Below are 18,437 nucleotides of genomic sequence, written 5' to 3'. Positions count from 1 at the left end.
TTACCATGTTTTTGCTCATTTTCAATTTTTCAGACATGGTCTTTTTTATAAAACCACAAAATAAAACATGAACTACCATAACCTCACTTACCTGACAGCCTCAACTACGAAGAGCACAGCAAGGAAGTAAGCATCAAGAAGGCCCCTTTTTACCAAGTTCAGCTTGTTTAGTCAGAACAGCCCTTCAAGCACTTATTACAACTCTTGGTTTCAACAGTTCTTTCCCCACAACAATCCTATGAATTGCAGTATCTCACTTTACAGGAAAAAATATTGTGGGAGTTTGAGACTTGCTTATTGGTTATGTAGCCTGAAAAAACAGATGACAGACTAAGGACACTAAGCTAAATCGACTAGTGGTTCCAAATCGAGGATTCTATGGTTACATCCTTTAATCAGATTACAGGGCAGGGAAGAGAAGATGGCCCTATACCTACCTTATCATTCCCCTCAAAACATTCCACTAACAAAACTTCCCTATTTCTTCTGAAGGCACCACCATTCTTGCAATCTCCCAGCATCTTACCATCCATCAGTATTATTCTTAATTCTTCACTGTCCCATAACCTACATATATACAATCAGTTGCTAAATTTTGGCCCTGTTGATCTCCATATACACAGGCATGCCTTGGTTCAGTTCTAGAACACAGCAATAAAGCAAGTCACATGAATTTTTTGGGGACGGTGGCAATTTCCTAAGATAACAATAAAGTTTGCCACACTGACCAACTCTTCTTTTCACTTGAACATTTAGAATCTAATAGGTTATTAATTAGCCTAATTTCAATACTGTTGTGTCTCAAGGAAAAGAGAAGCCACCGGAGAGGGAGAGAGATGGGGAATGGCCTGAGCAGTAAACACACACACATTTATCGATTTGCCACCTTATATGGGAAGTTAGTGGTGTCCCAAAACAATTACAACAGTAACATCAAAGATCACTGATCACAGATTACCATAACAGAAATAATAATGATGATGAAAAAGCCTGAAATATTGTAACAAATTAGAGGAGCAGGGAAGGAAGTATCTTTCACAATTATAGATTAGTGAAGAATTCATTACGAGACAAGGGGTAGAGAGGCTCACAGAAGAGAAAATAGGACAACTTTGATTACACAAAATTTTTTTTGTACAACTCAAACTAATGCACTTAAATTTAGAAGGGAAAGGGTTAACTGGGAAAAAACTTTGCAGCAAATTTTTCTGATAAAGTTCTAACATCCAAGACATATAAGGAACTGAGTAAAAGATAGAGAACAATTATTTCCCCTCTGACAGGTAAATGGTCAAAAGATTATGAAAACAAATTCTTAAGGAAAGAAATTCAAGCTATCAACAGCTATATCGAAAATAGTTCCATTTTATACCCATCAAGTCTACAAAGATGACAAAAATGGAAAATAACAATTGTTGCAGGGGCGGTAGGAAGGCATGCATATTAATGCATTACTGTAGAGCTATTCATAGCCATGCCTTTCTATTTCTATTTCTATTCCTTCTATTTCTATTCATGGTCCAGCCCTTCTTGAACACAATTTCCAACTACACTAAAGAAGAAAATATTTAAAATGCGCAACACCTTACACTGAAATACCAATATTAGCCCTATGCCTCAGAGATCAAATAGAGAGAAAAGACCCATATACACAAATATATTCATAACAGCTCTGTTCTGGAAAAGAATTGGAAACTACAGGGTTATCCATCAATTGGGGAATGGTTGAACAAATTATTGCATATGAATATGATGAAATATCATTGTACCATAAGAAATGGTTAAAGGGACAGTTTCAGGGAAAGCTGAACTCATGCAGAATGAATCAAGGGGAACCAGGAGAACAATTTCTACAATAATAATACTGTAAAGAAAAATAACTTCGAAAGATTTAACAAATCTGATGCCAATGACCAAACAAGACTCAGTAAGACCAATCATAATGCATCCTACTTACCTCCTGCCAGAGAGGTAATAGTCTCAAGGTGGAGAACAAAACATACATTTCTAGATTATGACCAAAGTGTGGATATATTTCACTTGACCATACATATCTGGTTTTTCATATTCTGTTTTTCCATTTTTTTTTAAACATGGGTTGGGAGAAGGGCACTAGCAACAGTATTGTCAAAGCAGGGAGAAAAAAGGGTCATTGAAGCAGTAATTCTTTTAAAAATATATTAATAACCTTATAAATTTTACTGACAATAAAATGGCCCACTTGCAAAATAAATCAAGCTAGTTGCTTCCAAAAAAATCTCTTAAGCATGAGAGTTGCATGAAAAAACTTATGCTTAACAGTTATGCTATACTTAACAGATTAGTACACAAAAAAGAACTCATCTTCATATAGCATTTAAAGGTTTATCAAGTATTCCTTATAACAACCTCAGAGGATAGGTAGTATAAATATTATCCCCATTTAACAGATAAAAAAATTGAGGCACAGAGAGACTTGATTATGTCATTCCACTGCTCGTGAAGTTTCAGTGACTATTACCTCCAGGATAAAATGCAAACTCCTGTTATTTGGCATTATAATATGGATCCACATTATTCTACTACATTCCAGCCAAATGGCCCACTTACTATTCATGATTTTTTATCTCCATCTTACATATTCCTTACATAGGATGTCTCCCATGCCTGGAATGAGGGTTCTCCCTCCTCATCTCCTCCTTTGGAAACCTTTAGCTCCTTTTAAAGACTCAACCTAAGTGCAACCTCCTATGACAGGCCTTTCTTTGATTCTTTCAACTGCTAATACCACCAAAATATTTTGTACTTAAAAGCTACATTTTCAGAAACTCAAGTCTCACTTCCTTCCCCCCCACATCAATTCAATGCAATTCAGTAACGAGCCACGACTGGGCTAAGCACTGGGGATATGAAGGGGAAAAAAAAAAAAGTCAAGTGACAGTCCCTGTCCTCAAGGAGCTCACAATCTAACGGGGGAGACAACACACAAATATATACAAAACAAGCTATATACACAATAAATAGGAAATAATTAACAGTGAGATTAACACTGGAATTAGTCGGGGTTGGGGAAAGCTTCCTGTAGGTGGTAGAATTTTAGCTGCAACTTAAAGGAAGCCACGGATGTCAGCACTCAGAGCAGAGGAGGGAGAGCACTCCAGACATGGGGTACAGTCAGAGAATATATCCAGAGCTGAGAGATAAAAACCCAGCATACCAGTGTCACTGAAATGAAGAGCATGTGGGCAGTAAGGTGTAAGAAGAATGGAAAAGAGCAGGCTAGATTATGAAAGGCTTTGAATGCCAAAGAGCATTTCGTATTTGCTCCTGGAGGCAATAGATAGCTCTGGGGTTTATTGAGTAGGGGGTAAAATGATCAGACTTGCATTTTAGGAAAATCACGTTAGTGGCTGAAGGATGGATTGGAGCGGGGACAGACTTGAAGCAGGCAGACCCACCAGCAGGTTATTGCAATTATCTAGGTGTGAGGATGAGAGTCTGCATTAGAGTGGTGGGAGTGTCAGAGGACAGAAAGGGGTATATTCAAGGGATGTTGTAAAGGTGAAATAGGGCTTGGAAATAAGCTTGGTTATCACTAAGCAATCTAACTAATGTTCATGTCAGATCACATCACTGCCCTACTCAAAACCTTCACAGTGGTTACCTATTACCTACAAGATAAAATACAAATTCCTTAGCCTAGAGTTCTTAGGCTTGGTGGTATCACAATATTCTCCTTCCTGTACTCTTTAAATTGATGACTCTAAATTTTAATTTTCTGATTTTATCAGATTTTCTCCCACCCAGGCATTAATGGATGGTGTCCTTTATTTCCAACTTAGACGTCCTTTCCTTTCTTCAAAGTTCAATTCAGGATCCACTTTCCATGAAGCTCTCTTTGATCCCCCACTGCTAGAAGTAAGCCATCCTGAATCTCTCCTTCTACTTCTATTACAATTGTTTGGGTACATGTTTTATTCTTCTATATATTATAAGCTTCTTGAAGGTAGCAACTATATATTTTTTAATATTTCCAATGCCTATTTCAGTACTTTGTATTTTTTTAGCTACCTAATAATTGATTATCAAATGAACATTCATTTTGCTGAAAAAAGCAGCATCCTTCATAATGTCATTTATAAAAAGACCTTAGTTTTCATTACGAGGAGTATACTCATCTGGTAGTTCCCAATTTCAATGAAATCTCTGGTCCAGTCCCTAATTCCTATATTTTGTATACAGATATGTGTACATGTTAGTTTACATAATAGAATATAAGCTCCTTGAAGCCAAGGACTGATTCTTTTTTTTATCTTTGTACCCCTAGCACTCAGCATATTACCTGGCATAAAGTAGATAATTTAACCACAGTACAATCGATTACTTAAAATTCTACAAACCGCCCCCTTCCTACCAAACAGTTAAGAAATGTTCATTTGAGGGGCAGTTTGGTGGCGCAGTGGATAGAGCATCAGTCCTGGAGTCAGGAGGACCTGAGTTCAAATCCAACCTCAGACACATAACACTCACTAGCTGTGTGACTCTGGGCAAGTCACTTAACCCTAACTACCTCACACCAAAAAAAAAAAAAAAAAAAAAAGAAGAGAAAAGAAATGTTCATTTGAAACAAAAAGTTTAATTTGAGAAACTTATTTTGGATTATGCAAATTATGTACTTCTACACAACCTTTAATAATATGACTAGAAAACCTACGTCTAACATTCAGAAATAAAAGTGAAATTACGTACTTCAAACAAATATAAGTATGATCTTTACCTTGACTTTTGTTCACGATTGCTTGATAAGCAAGTAACTGAGATGTTGGGAGCAGATACAGCAGATGAAAGTTGGGGTCTCCTTGGAATTGGTGATGGAATTTTGTCAGCAAGGTGACAAGGAGACACAACAAATGACCCATTACCTGAAAGGTATAATCTTGTATTTCACTATATGCTGTAAATTTCTTAGGAAAGACATTAAGACTATTTTTCAATTGCTATCAAAATACTATAAAACAAACATAACTAGTTTTTATTATCCAAGGAATAAAAATTACCAGCTCCCTCACATTTATATGGTACCTGAGTACTTATAAATTACTTTCCTCCCAACAACCCTATAAAATATCTAGTATATTGCTAAGGGTGAACTAGAACTATAAAACATGTATCACATAGAATGTTAGAGATGGATAGAAAAATAGTATCCTGGCCAACTGCTATCTTAAAAATAAGAAAACTGAAGATCAAGGTCACATAGCCAAATATAGAGAATAACAACCTGGATTATATATATATATAGGCATACCCCACATAATACTGTTGTGTCCAAAGTTATTCTGTAAGTAATTGAAATATAACTAAAAATCACCATGCTATGAGATCTCCAGTGTAATATGATTCAGCAGTTATGACATTTCCTAAAGAACTAAATGCCCCCTATAACAAATAGCTCATGTTTTGTTTTTGGAATCAATTGATGCTAAGCAGGGTATGTTTGTTATACAAAATTAAATCAAACTTACATCTTGAGTTAAACTTCAATAATAATACTACTATTAACAAAATACATTCTACAGCTACACTCTACATATTCATGCAAATTATTTAAGGGCAATGAAGTTGACTCCACAAATATCTATCTATAAAATTATGAACAACTTGTTTAGAGGTTTTCTTTATCTTTTGAATAGTCAAGTCAACAAGCATTTATTATGTACCTACCACCTGCCAGGCACTGCACTAAGTGTTAGGGATGGAAAGAAAGGCAAACAATAACAACAAACTAACAGAGAACAGAGAATTGGTTATCTAAACATTATTTTCTCAGATAGTAGTATCTCTATGAAGTGAGATATTCATTAAAATAGCTCACCTCCTACATACATTTGGTTATTAAGACTTCTCCTTGCTTTTGGACGTGGAGTAGAGGAAAGACGCCTGGGGGAAGAGGCTCTCCTTTGCTGTGGAGTTTGGTTATCAGTCATCCCATCACCCCTTTCATTTTCAAGACTGCTGAGTGGAAGTTGCTCAGAAACAAATTTGTCCTCTGCAGACATAACTTTTTCATGACTGCTACTACTTAGAATTGCTGGTAAAAGAGAAGGAGATCGGCTCCTTGCTGGTAAAGGGCTTTTCATTGTAGCTTGAATAACTCGTTGCTGGTAATTCCTATAGGCTTCTTCCAAGTACTCTGCCTCTTTCTCTAGTTCTTTTACCCTTGCTTTGGTAGTAGCTACAAATTCAAGGTCAGCATCTGTAGAAGCATTCTCAATTCTGGTATGCTGGCAATACCTGCTCCTTGGAATATCTTCTGAGTGAGCAACAACATCAGAAAAGAGCTGATTCTTCAAGAAATGGTCCATATAAATATCATGAGGTACAATCTTGTCACTTGTGAAATCAATGACTGAACGATCAACCAATGATGGCTTTGGGTTTCGGTATACTTCATTCTCTAAAGCTAGATATTTAGGCATTGAAAATAAGAGCCAATTAATTTTGAGAAAGGAAAAATCATCTAAAAATAAGGTTACAATAAATTTTTTAGGATTTTTTTTAAAAATATGAATGAAATTAAAAGATAAAACTGAAGAGAAAATTCACATTTCAACAGTGTTTTATGGCTTCTACATCTATCTCATTCTATCCTCTTTTTTTTTCCCCAGGCAATTGGGGTTAAGTGACTTGCCCAGGGTCACACAGCTAGTAAGTGTCAAGTGTTTGGTCTGAGGCCGGATTTGAACTCAGGTCCTCCTGACTTCAGGGCCGGTGCTTTATCCACTGCACCACCTAGCTGCCCCAATCCTCTAACTCTTGAGAAAGCACTATCATTCCCATTTTATATATGAGAACACTAAGGCTCAGACAGTACATTGTCTGTCATGTCACAGCTAGCAAGTGGTAGAGTCAGACCTTAAATTCAGGTGTTCTAAGCCTGTTTTCAATGTTTTTTTCCACTACAATATACATACATACACACATACACATATATATGTGTATGTGGGTACTTATGTATTTATATATATATGTATATATACACACACACACACACACACACAGAGTCCTGCAAAAGAAAGGATGTTTTTATTTTTAAAATTCTTGAATTTCTGTTGCTAATGTTCAGATACTACCTAGGACTAAAACAAGTACCATTAAACTCATATTAAAAGTGAGTCAGTTCTATACAGGTCCCATAATAACTAATGCAGCTGTGTACTATATAAATCTATTTTGATTTCTTCCCCAAATTTAATACAAATATGTGAGTAAAACAAAGTAACAATCAGTCCTAATCTCAGGTCAAAAACTTTTAACACCTGGCACCAGAATGTGTTTCAATGCTTTGATGTTGCTCTCTGCAGCATTTAATAAACCATTCCAACACAACTTTTCTCTTAGTAGCATGAAGTCTACCTACTATTTTATTTCTTCCTTTTAAACCTAGAAGTCTGGTGGAACTTTAAAATGAAACTGTTAGGTGCTATGTAAATATAAAGTAGTAAGTGCTTTTATTGATATAACTTCATTTGATCCTCACAATTTATGTTAACTTAGGAAGTAGGGGAAACATTATACCAATCTTACAGATGAGGAAACTAAGGCAAGTAATTAGGAGAACTGGTGCTAGATCTCTGATTCTAAGTTCAGTGCACATTCCACTACACTGAGACAATTTGGCTTCACAAACTTCTCCCTACATATGGAGTTGTTTTGGTCTGAGAGGCTGAGACCCCTCAAAGACCAGAGTACAGGATGGGGTCATCTGGAATGAAGTCACGGATGCAAGCATTCTTTGAGTCAAGCTGGCAAAGATCTATTGTTATATTTCTCAGTGGACAAGGATTCCCTTCGAGAGACTGAGGATCGAGCTAGGATTTATATGGAAAAGGGCATGGGAAAGGAATGCCAGGGATACTAATTAGGTAATCTAAAGGTCCAGGTGTCTTTGGGAACTATGGATGGGAAAGTGTAGAGTATACCAGACGGGGGGGGAATCAGAGGATCTTAGGAATCTGGTGGGAGAAGAGTCCCCGGGCCAGTCAGGGACAAAAACTCCTTGGACCAGACAAGACACCCCTCTCTCTCTGTCCTGATGAGAGAATGCTTTGCAAGGGAAAGTTTTCTCACAAGACAGGAACTTACTAAGGAACTGGGAGGCTTCCAATTGGGAGCAGCCCAGCACTCTCTCACCCAGCTTCGTGTCATCAGGGAGAGAGATAAGTGTTTTGCTAAGGCTCACCCACGAGTAATTGCTAGGGACAGTGTCCTTAGGCTGGGGGAAAACTGCCAGGGATAGTGTTTCTGAGGCCAGGGAGAAATTGGGGTCCAAGCACAGGCACCCAGGCATGCCATCACTGTTAGAAGACAATGTTACTCAAAACAGTATTTAGCTGATAACGAATCAAGTTCGCTATAGGACTGGTAACACATGAGGTTAGAAGAAGCTTCCATGAATGTCTGGTTCTGTGACCAAAGTCAAAGGCTAGGGTTGGGCAGGCTTGCATTCAATGGAAAAACAAAAAAATGGGGTAGAGGAATGATATTGAAATACAGGACAAAAATACAACCTAAGAGAGGAAGTGACTGCTTTGCTATAAAAACTGTGACTTTGATTCGGTATTTCAATATAGTTTGCTTTTTCACTTAAATGAAATTAAGAATTTACTAACATTTTCAAGATTTAAAAATTTTTAGAATATAGAAAAGTCAATCCAAAACATAAATGACACTTGTACATGGGTTTGATTCATACAGTCTTTCAAGGGAACTTAAGTTACTCCATTCTGTAATGATATGCATAGTTAAAAACACAAATAAAAATGAATGTATATAATCAGACATATATTTCTTTTACTTCAAGGACCCATGATGTTTTTCAATATTATTACCATAACTCCTCTATCATTTGGTACACTAGCTTCAGAAATGTTGCAGCTGCTGCCAATTTAGGAATGAACCTCTCTGAATTTAACTAGGATTGGCCTCAGATGACACAGTCTTTAATTTGGCCAATACGTAAAGATTTTCTAGCTTGGCAGAACTTGTCAGAGTTTAGGTTCTGGTAGCATAGCCTTTGAGAGTAAAACGCAAACTCCTTAGGCCTGGTATTTAGGGCCCTACATTCTAAATAAACCAAAGTATTAGCTGTTACTTTGAATCTGAGTCATGTATTTACATGCCTGGACTATACTTTTTCCCTCATTTCTTTCTGTCATGTTTCCCCTGATAAAATGTAAGCTTCTCTGTCTGCCTTCTGTTTTTACTCCCAGTGCCTAGTATTGTGACTGGCAATGGTACCTTAATAAAAGCTTGTTGACTGAATGATTTTACTTTAAGGCTCAGTTCAGGTGCTCCTGCCTCCATGAAGCTTTCTTTAACCCTCTAGTTGTTAGTGCCCTCTTTTTCTTCTCTACTCAATTTACCTGTATTAAACTTGCTCTATTTCCCCAGGGGAATATAAGCTCCTTGAGGATGTCAGGAGCTGTTCGGAGACTTTTTTTTAACATCCTCAGCACCTAGCATAAAGTACGTACTAAATAAATATTTGTGTTTTGAAGTAAGAGCTCCTGATTAGGAATCAAAGTAGAACTTGAGAAGAGAGAGCTCAGAGAGATGGTGTATTAAATCAATACCAAAGTAAATTGGCAAGGCTCAAAACAATTTCTGGTTAGTCTTCAAACACCAAAATTCACTTTCAGAAGATACACATTAAAAGATATCAGAGAACTAACAACTTGCAAACAAGCAAATGTAGTGAAGTTGCAACTAATTTATAACACAGATTGGAGAACTATGATCAAGGATATGTAGCAATCGGTGACTGTTTCAAAACTCCTACATCACCACTGAACAGATTTGTACTGTGATCCCTGCACATCACCACCGAAAAGGGAGATACAATCTCTATTTGAATGATAAAACAGATGTATTCCTCTAAGAGAAAAAAGGCTTTTGCTAATGATGATGATATATTTACATAACATTTTAAGGTTTATAAAGCATTTTACACATATCATTTCATTTTATCCATAAAATAATCCTAGAAGGTAGTTACTATTATTATCTCCACTTTACAGTTGAGGAAACTGAGGTAGAAACAAGGCTAAAAAGTGTCTGAGGCTGGATTTGATCTCAGGTCATCCTGACTCCAGGCGCAATGCTCTGTCCCCTGCTCAACTTAGCCGCCTACCTACCATGATAATAGTAGTAGTCCACATTTATAAAGCCCTGTAAGTTTTACAAAATATTCATTTATCTCCTTTGACTTTCACAACAACTTTGTGAGGTAGGTTCTATTATTATCCTCATTTTACAGATGAAGAAAGTGAAGCTGAGAGGTCAAGTGACTTGCCCAGGCACACAGCTATTAAAAGATTGAGTTAGGATTTGAACTCAGGTCTTCCTGATAACCAAGTATGGAGTTCTAACAAGGGTGGGGGATCTGTGGCCTTCTAGGTCCTTGAGTGTGGCCCTTTGACTGAGTCCAAGTTTTACAGAACAAATCTTTTTATTAAGGGGATTTGTTCTTAAAGTTTGGATTGAGTCCAGGCCATCCTCAGCTTCTTCATTCTATAGTGGAATGAACTATATTGAACTGTAGTAAATAAAACAGGTGAAAAACCTGTTACTCCAAAAGATACAGGAGCCTAACAGTACTATAGGGTAACACTAAGACAATGAAATGATCACTAAGTTGTGTGCGTGGTTTGTCTCTCATTCCTGAAGAGGACCATGACAACAGGAAGATGATGATATGAATTGCAATTGAATTGGATTTAAGTGAGGGAGGGCTGTGCAAAGTCACCAGCCTCACTTTCTTCTCCCAAGGTTGGCTAGGTGCTGGGGGGGGGGGGGGGCAAAAGGAGAGGAGGAGCTGAGCTGGACCATCCACCTGGAACTGGCCAGCTGGGTCCCCATTGGGGCAGCACTTTCCTTAGTTAAAATGTACACTCTATGCATAACCCTAAAGTATTATTATTGCTATTACAACAACCATATGTGTGTAAAAAAGGAATGGACTTTAAAAAAAATAAGTTTCCTGACAATAGTAAAATTACAAAAAACAAAGCTCTAAATGATCAAATTCCAAATCCCTTAATATATAATAAAGCCCAATCCTGCCTCAGACTAATGATCATTACAAAACATTACCTTTGTAAAATGCTTCCAAACGATAAACTACCACCTAAGGTTAATTACCTTTATCTGATAGACTTTTAGGCATCTCCCAAAATGGGCAATTTTACTTGCAAGAGGGCATATATTTTTAGTGTCCTCCTCTAATCGGTCCCCTAAAAATACTTAATTACATTTCAATAGACAAAGTTTTCTACAAAGAACCTTTATGCATTTATCTATGAAGAATTCTTCCAACCTGTTTGGGTTTGCCTAAGTTGCAATTTCAAGTCTCCAATCTGCATATTTAACCTCCTTGTAGAAGCTTCATAATCTAATATCTGGTTCTTCAGGAGCGAACAATGTTCAACCTGTAATAAATAAAGATACATAATAGAAAAATTTCTTTCATGCATGTCTTAATTTTTGCTTTTCTAATGTGGAGGTCAAATTATTTTCATTTAGAGAAGCCTCTCATTCATATTAGTAGTACCTTTTTTATTTAAAAAACAAAAATATGACTTCCACTAACTATGCTACTCATACCAGAGGTACCTATCCTACTTAGGCCATACAGTGTTTGTAATCAAGCTGTGGCATCTCCACTTCTTCAGAGCAGAGTCAATAATTTGCAAAAATCTGCAAAAAAGAGTTGCAAAAAACAAAGATACAGCCTGTCTTAAAAGCATTACTAAGAAAATAGGAAATTTTTGAGTGTTTTATTTTTAAAACATTGTTTTTTAAGTTTTGACTAAGTAATTATTACTAATACTATTCTTATTGCTGCTATGTGACCATGGGAGAATTTACCTAAATAATATCTAAAAATGTGGGGGTGGAGCCAAGATGGCAGATTAGGGGCAGCTACCCAGCTGAACTCTCCCAATATTCCCTCCAAACACCTTTAAAGTAATGCCACACATCAAATCTTGGAGTAACGAAAGGTCAGGGTGAGCATATTTCTGGCCTAAGAAAACTTAAGAGACTGACAGGAAAAGTCTGTGGCACTGGGGTAAAGCTCTGGGGGAGGCCTGTCTGGGGGCCACAAATGTTGATGGCAGCAATAGCAGCCACAGCAGTAGCAGGAGCAGCTTTGGGAGTCGGTGAGGGAAATCAAGGAACTGATTAGAAAGAGATTACAGGGGACCCTTTGCTGGCAAGAGGTACAGCTGGGACTGCCTGGCAACTCTATTGCCCATAAGCAGTTCTGGGTTGCAGTTCCAGGGTAGAGATAAGGAAGCAGGAGCCCTGGTCACAGTTCTAAGGCCAAAAGAGTGCTAGCACTTGTGGCTGCACAGGAGCAGGGGCCCTTCCTGGGTAAAGACCAGAGCACAGACCAGGCAAGCAGGGACCACATCTCTTCACAGATCACCCCACCTTTGGAAGCAAAGAAAACTTGCAGATCCACAAAACTAGCTCTGAAAACAGCATCACCAAAAACACCTGAAGCTTGGCACAGTGCCTTCCCATCCTGAGGTGAGCAGAGCCCAACTTTTACATAAACTTGAAAGTCAAGAAACAGGCTGGAAAAATGAGCAAATAAAGAAAGAATTTGACCATAAAAATCTACTATGAGGTCAGGGAAGATCAAGACAGAAAGTCCAAAGAACACAACAGTGTGAAGTTACCCAAAAAAGCCACAAAGAAAAATGCTAATTGTACCCACACGCAACAAGAATTCCTAGAAGAGTTAAAGGAAAAATTAAGAGTGGTAAAGAAAAAATTGGGAAAAAAAATGAGTGATGAAAAAATTATGAAAAGAGAAGTAACGGCATGGTAAAAGAAGCACAGCTAGGTGGTACAATGGATAGTCTGAAGTCAGGAAAACTCATCTTCCTATGTTCAAATCTGGCCTCAGACACTTACTAGCTACGTGACCCTAGGCAAGTCATTTAACCCCGTTTGCCTCAGTTTTCTCACTAAAATGAGATGGGGAAAGAAATGGCAAAGTGCTCCAGGATTTTTGCCAAGAAAACCCCAAATGAGATCATGGAGAATCAGACACGACTGAACAACAATACAGGCATTAAAAAGGCACAAAAAATACTGAAGAAAATAACAACTTAAAAAATAGAACTGGCCAAATAAAAAAGGACATACAAAAATACACCAAAGAAAAAGAACTCCTTAAAAAGCAGAACTGGCCGAATGGAAAAAGGGGTAGAAAATCTCATTGAATAAAATAATAATTCCTTAAAAATTAGAATTGGGCAAGTGGAAGCTAATGACTCCATGGGAACTCAAGGGACAATTAAAACAAAATCAAAAGAAAACAGAAGAAAATGTAAAATTTCTCACCAGAAAAACAACTGACATAGAAGATACACCAAGGAGAGATAATTTAAAAATTATCGAACTACCTGAAAGTCATGAACAAGGAAAGAGCCGAGACATTACGTTTCAAGAAATTATGAAGGTAAACTGCCCTGATCTTTGATTCAAAGGGTCAAAGAGAAATGGAAACAATCTATTGATCACCTCTAAAAGAGATCTCAAAATGAAAACTCCCAGGAATATTATAGCTAAATACTTCAAGCAGCCAGAAAGAAACAATTCAGATATCTTAGAGCCACAGTCAGGATCACACAAGATTCAGCAGCTTCCATATTAAAGGAATGGAGGGTGTGGAATATGATATTCTGGAAGGCAAAGTAGCTAGGATCAAGAAGCAAAACTGAATGGAACCCTTCAGTGAAAAAAAATGAATAATACTTAATGAAATAGAGGACTTTCAAGCATTCCTGATGAAAAGAACAGAGCTGAATAATTTGACATTCAAATTACAAGACTCAAAAGAAGCATAAAAAGACAAACATGATAGAGTAATCAGAAGGGACTCAAAACTAAACTGTTTACATTCCTATACAAGAAGATGATACATGTAATTCCTAAAAACTTTATCATTATTGGTGTGATTTAAAAAAGTTTCATCATAGGAGACTGAGATGCTAAAGCAGTCCAAAGATAATTGTAATAATAGGCAAGTTTGGCCTTGGAGTACAAAATGAGGCAGGGCAGAAACTAATAAGAGTTTTGTCAAGATAACTGGCTGGCCATAACAAATACTTTTTCAACAACCCAAAAGGCAACTCTACATACAGACATCACCAGATGATTAATATAGATATCAGACTGATTATATACTTTGCAGCCAAAGATGGAGAAGCTCCATACAGTCAGTTCAAATAAGACCTGGAGCTATAATTCAGATCATGAGCCTCTTATTGCAAAATTCAGACTTAAACTGCATACCCTATAGGTATGACCTAAACAACATTATGAATATGAAAAAGGGGGGAGGGACAGAAAAAAAAACATGGGATGGATGGAAATACAGTTAGTAATCATAATTGTGAATGTGAATGGGATGTGCTCACCCATAAAATGGAAGCAGATAGCAGAATGGATTAGAAATCACACTCCAACAATATGTTGTTTACAAGAGACACACTTGGGGGGGGCGGAGCTAAGATGGCAGAGTAAAAGCAGTGGCTTTTCCCTAAACTCCTCCAAATACATGTAAAAAATGGCTCTAAACAAATCCTAGAACAGCAGAACCCACAAAAAGACAGTGAAACAAATTTCCAGCCCAAGACAACCTGGATGGTTGATTAGAATGCTCTACCATGCAGTTCAGTGTGGGTGCACAGGCAAAAACCAGGCCTCAGCAAACCTGGCGCAAGCCTCAGGGGACTGAATCATTGGCAGCTGTGACAGTTTCCAGACTTCTCAACCCACAAATGCCAAAGACAACTTAGAAGGTCAGTAGGAAAAGTCTGTGACTGTGGTGAGAGAGAAGCTAGGTCCCAGCCTCACATGGCCCCAGGACAGCGGCTGCTTCAGGAACTTCCAGCCCACAGACTGAGGGAGAATCAAGTGGCTGATCAGAGGGGGATTGCAGGGATCTCTTTGCTGGTGCTGAGGCAAGATTCTCTTGCTTTGCCTGTGCTTGGATCTGGGTCATAGTTCTGGGTGGTGATCCTGGGGCAAGGAGGAGCAGTGGTGGTGGTGGAGCTTGTAGTGGTGGCGGAGCTTGTGGCTGTGGAGAGAGAATCCTCTTCACAGTTCTTAAGCAGAAAAGAGTGCTTGTGGTCACTCACTGCACAGAGCACAGGCCAGGAAAGGAGGAAAGCACCTTGGAAGAACTGAAAATTTAAAGGTCCCTAGAAGTATCTCTGAAAACAGCTGCACAAACCGCTCAAAGCTTGGGACAGTACATTCTCCATGACGGAAGCAGACCCCTAACTTAACAAAGAGTTTAAAACTCAAGTAACTGACAGAGATCATGAGCAAACTGTACCAAATAAGTCAGACCATAGAATCTTTCTCTGGTGACAAAGAAACAATCAAAACATACAACCAGAAGAAGACAACAAAATCAAAGCTCCTACATCCAAAGCCTCCAACAAAAATATGAATCGGTCCCAGGCCATGGAAGAGCTCAAAAAGGATTTTGAGAAGAGAAGTAGAGGAAAAACTCGGAAGAGAAATGAGAATGATGCAAGAAAATCATGAAAAACTAGTCAATAGCTTGCTAAAGGAGACTCAAAAAAATACTGAGGAAAATAACACCTTAAAAAATAGCTTAACCCAAATGGCAAAAGAGGTCCACAAAGCCAATGAGGAGAAGAATGCCTTAAAAAGCAAAATTTGCTAAATGGAAAAGGAAGTCCAAAAGCTCACTAAAGAAAATACTTCCTTAAAAATTAGAATGGAGCAATTGGAAGCTAGTGACTTTATGAGAAATCAAGACATTGTAAAACAAAAAGAATGAAAAAATAGAAGACAATGTGAAATATCTCATTGGAAAAATAACTGACCTGGAAAATAGATCCAGGAGAGAGAATTTAAAAATTAGTGGACTATCTGAAAGCCATGATCAAAAAAAGAGCCTAGACATCATCTTTCAAGAAATTATCAAGAAAACTGCACTGATATTCTAAAACCAGAGGGTAAAATAGAAATCGAAAGAATCCATCGATCAACTCTCGAAAGAAATCCCCAAAGGAAAACTCCTAGGAATACTGTAGCCAAATTCCAGAGTTGCCAGGTCAAGGAGAAATTATTGCAAGCAGCCAGAAACAATTCAAATATTATGGAAACACAATCTGGATAACAAGAGACACACTTAAAACAGAAAGACACAACACTGAGTTAAAATAAAGGGCTGGATCAGAAATTAACATGTTTCAGCTGTACTTAAAAAAAAAAAAGAAAGAAAGAAAGAAAAAAAATGCAGGGAAAGCAATCATGATCTCAGACAAAGCAAGAGCAAAAATAGGCCTAATTAGAAAAGAGAATCAAGGAAGCTACATTATGCTAAAAGGCACCATATTTTTACAGCATGTTTCTCTGCTAAAGGTCTCATTTTTGAAATACATACTGAGTATAGAAACTAAGTCAAATTTATAAAGATAAGAGCCATTCCTCGATTGATAAATGGTCAAAGAACAGAAACTGGCATTTTTCAGAAGAAGCAATCAAAGTTATATATAGTCATATGAAAAAAAAATGTTCTAAATCACTACTGACTAGTGAAAAGCAAATTAAGACAATTCTGAGGTGCCACTTCACATCTATCAGAAATGACAAATACTAGAAGGGACAGGGGAATAATAGGTACTAACGAACTGCTGGTAGAATAGTGAACTGGTCCAACTATTCTGGAGAACAATTTGCAACCAGGCCCAAAGGGGTACAAAAACTATGCATACCCTTTGATCCATCAATACCATTACTACGTTTGTAACCCAAAAAAATCAAAGAAAAAGGAAAAGAATCTTTATGTAAAAAAATATTTATGGCAGCCCCTTTTGTGGTGGCAAAGAATTGGAAATGGAGAGGATGCTCATCAATTGGGGAATGGCTGAACTAGTTATGGCATATGACTGTGATGAAATACTACTGTGCTATAAGAAATGATGAGGGAGTGGCTTTGGAAAAACATGAACTGATGCAAAGTGAAGTGAAAACAACTGGGAGACTTGTGTACAGTAACAACAATGCTGTAATGATGATCAACTATAAAAAACTTGACTGCTCTGATCAAGACAATAATCTAAGACAATTGCAAAGTACTCATGATGAAAAAAATGCTATCCACCTTCAGAGACAGAACTGATGGACAAACTCCGAGTTCAAATTAAAGCATAATTTTCTCACCTTATTTTTCTTGCTTTTTTGAAATATGGCTAATATGGAAATATTTCCCACGATTTGACATATATTACTGATACCACATTGCTTGCCTTCTCAGTGGGTGGGAGAGGTGTAGGAGGAAGGGAGAGAATTTGAATTTAAAATTTAAAAAGAAAAAAACCTTTAAAATAAATAAATAATAAATGTAAATGTTTAAAAAATAACTAAGAATGGAAACTTTTACATAATTTTTTTCTTTTAAAAATACACATGGATAGTATTCACAACAGACTGATTTGAGCCATGTTTACATGCCTATAACACATGGGAAAAATGTCATTACACTTTAAATTACAAAAGAAATGAGAGCAAGAGTCACCTCATTTTGGAGCCGTTTTTCCAGGGCTTGTTTCTCAGCCTCAAATTCCTTCTGTTCAAGTTTTCTTGTATTTTCTGCCTTCTTTGATTCTTTCTGTAAAGCTAGGAGCTCAGCTGACGGCTGAGTAGATTCTACAGTGATAAAGAATTCTAATCACTATAGTCAAAATTTGTTTATTTCACTTAAAAAAAATCTACACTATACAACTAGCATAATATACTATGCACAAAGAAGTAATCCAATAAGTTTGCCATATGTCATAGGATTGCTTATGACAGTACTGACCCTATTAAATGAAATAAAACAGCCTCCTGATATCAAAACCTTAAAAAGTAATAAACATCTACCAAATTCACTTGAAAATATATTTTAGGTGCATTTCAAAAAACTTTCTAATTTTGATTTCCAAAAATTCCCTTAGATCCTCAGTTCAACCTCAATTCTCATCTATGCTACACCAAAGAGCATCTGAATGACTCTGCAGTAGAAATCTGTCTAGCTGTACTAAATCTAGCCCCACACGTTTTACTTCTTTTTCGCCCAACTTTCTGTCTACATCCTGTACCCTTCCCAGAACAATGTTAATCTTTCTAAAGCTGTCTACAGTTTAACAACATTAGCTATTATTTAACTTTAGGTAGGCCTTTAATAAGCCATTAGACTAGAGGGAGAAAGGGGTATGACACAATATAGGAAATATTTCACCTTTAGACTAACATAACCAAGTTTGGAATTCTTTGAAACAAATTATTTCGGGAAACCAAAATTCCTTCAAAATTCATAAATAACTAAAAAGCATATAAGTAATCAAGTTTCATGGCTT

The 18,437-nt window shown here is 37.1% G+C and overlaps 1 protein-coding gene across 5 annotated transcripts in view; it reads right to left on the bottom strand.

The window, feature by feature from the left end:
* The window catches only part of OFD1 (OFD1 centriole and centriolar satellite protein), a 51,302-nt gene that overhangs the window by 7,336 nt on the left and 25,529 nt on the right, over positions 1-18,437 (bottom strand). For all 5 annotated transcript variants that reach the window (XM_027835334.1, XM_027835335.1, XM_027835337.1 and 2 more), the window contains 4 exons: positions 17,615-17,745; positions 11,357-11,468; positions 5,855-6,442; positions 4,757-4,901 (listed from right to left, as the gene is read on the bottom strand). In XM_027835334.1, coding sequence (XP_027691135.1) covers positions 4,757-4,901; positions 5,855-6,442; positions 11,357-11,468; positions 17,615-17,745 — 976 coding nt within the window. The remainder of the gene's footprint in view (positions 1-4,756; positions 4,902-5,854; positions 6,443-11,356; positions 11,469-17,614; positions 17,746-18,437) is intronic.

The sequence above is a fragment of the Vombatus ursinus genome, unplaced genomic scaffold, assembly GCF_900497805.2.
Source record: "Vombatus ursinus unplaced genomic scaffold, bare-nosed wombat genome assembly UNPS02014814.1, whole genome shotgun sequence".
In the NCBI taxonomy this organism is placed as follows: domain Eukaryota; kingdom Metazoa; phylum Chordata; class Mammalia; order Diprotodontia; family Vombatidae; genus Vombatus; species Vombatus ursinus.
The sequence above is the reverse complement of the archived record's forward strand: the minus strand, read 5'-3'. Positions and strand labels throughout refer to the sequence as shown.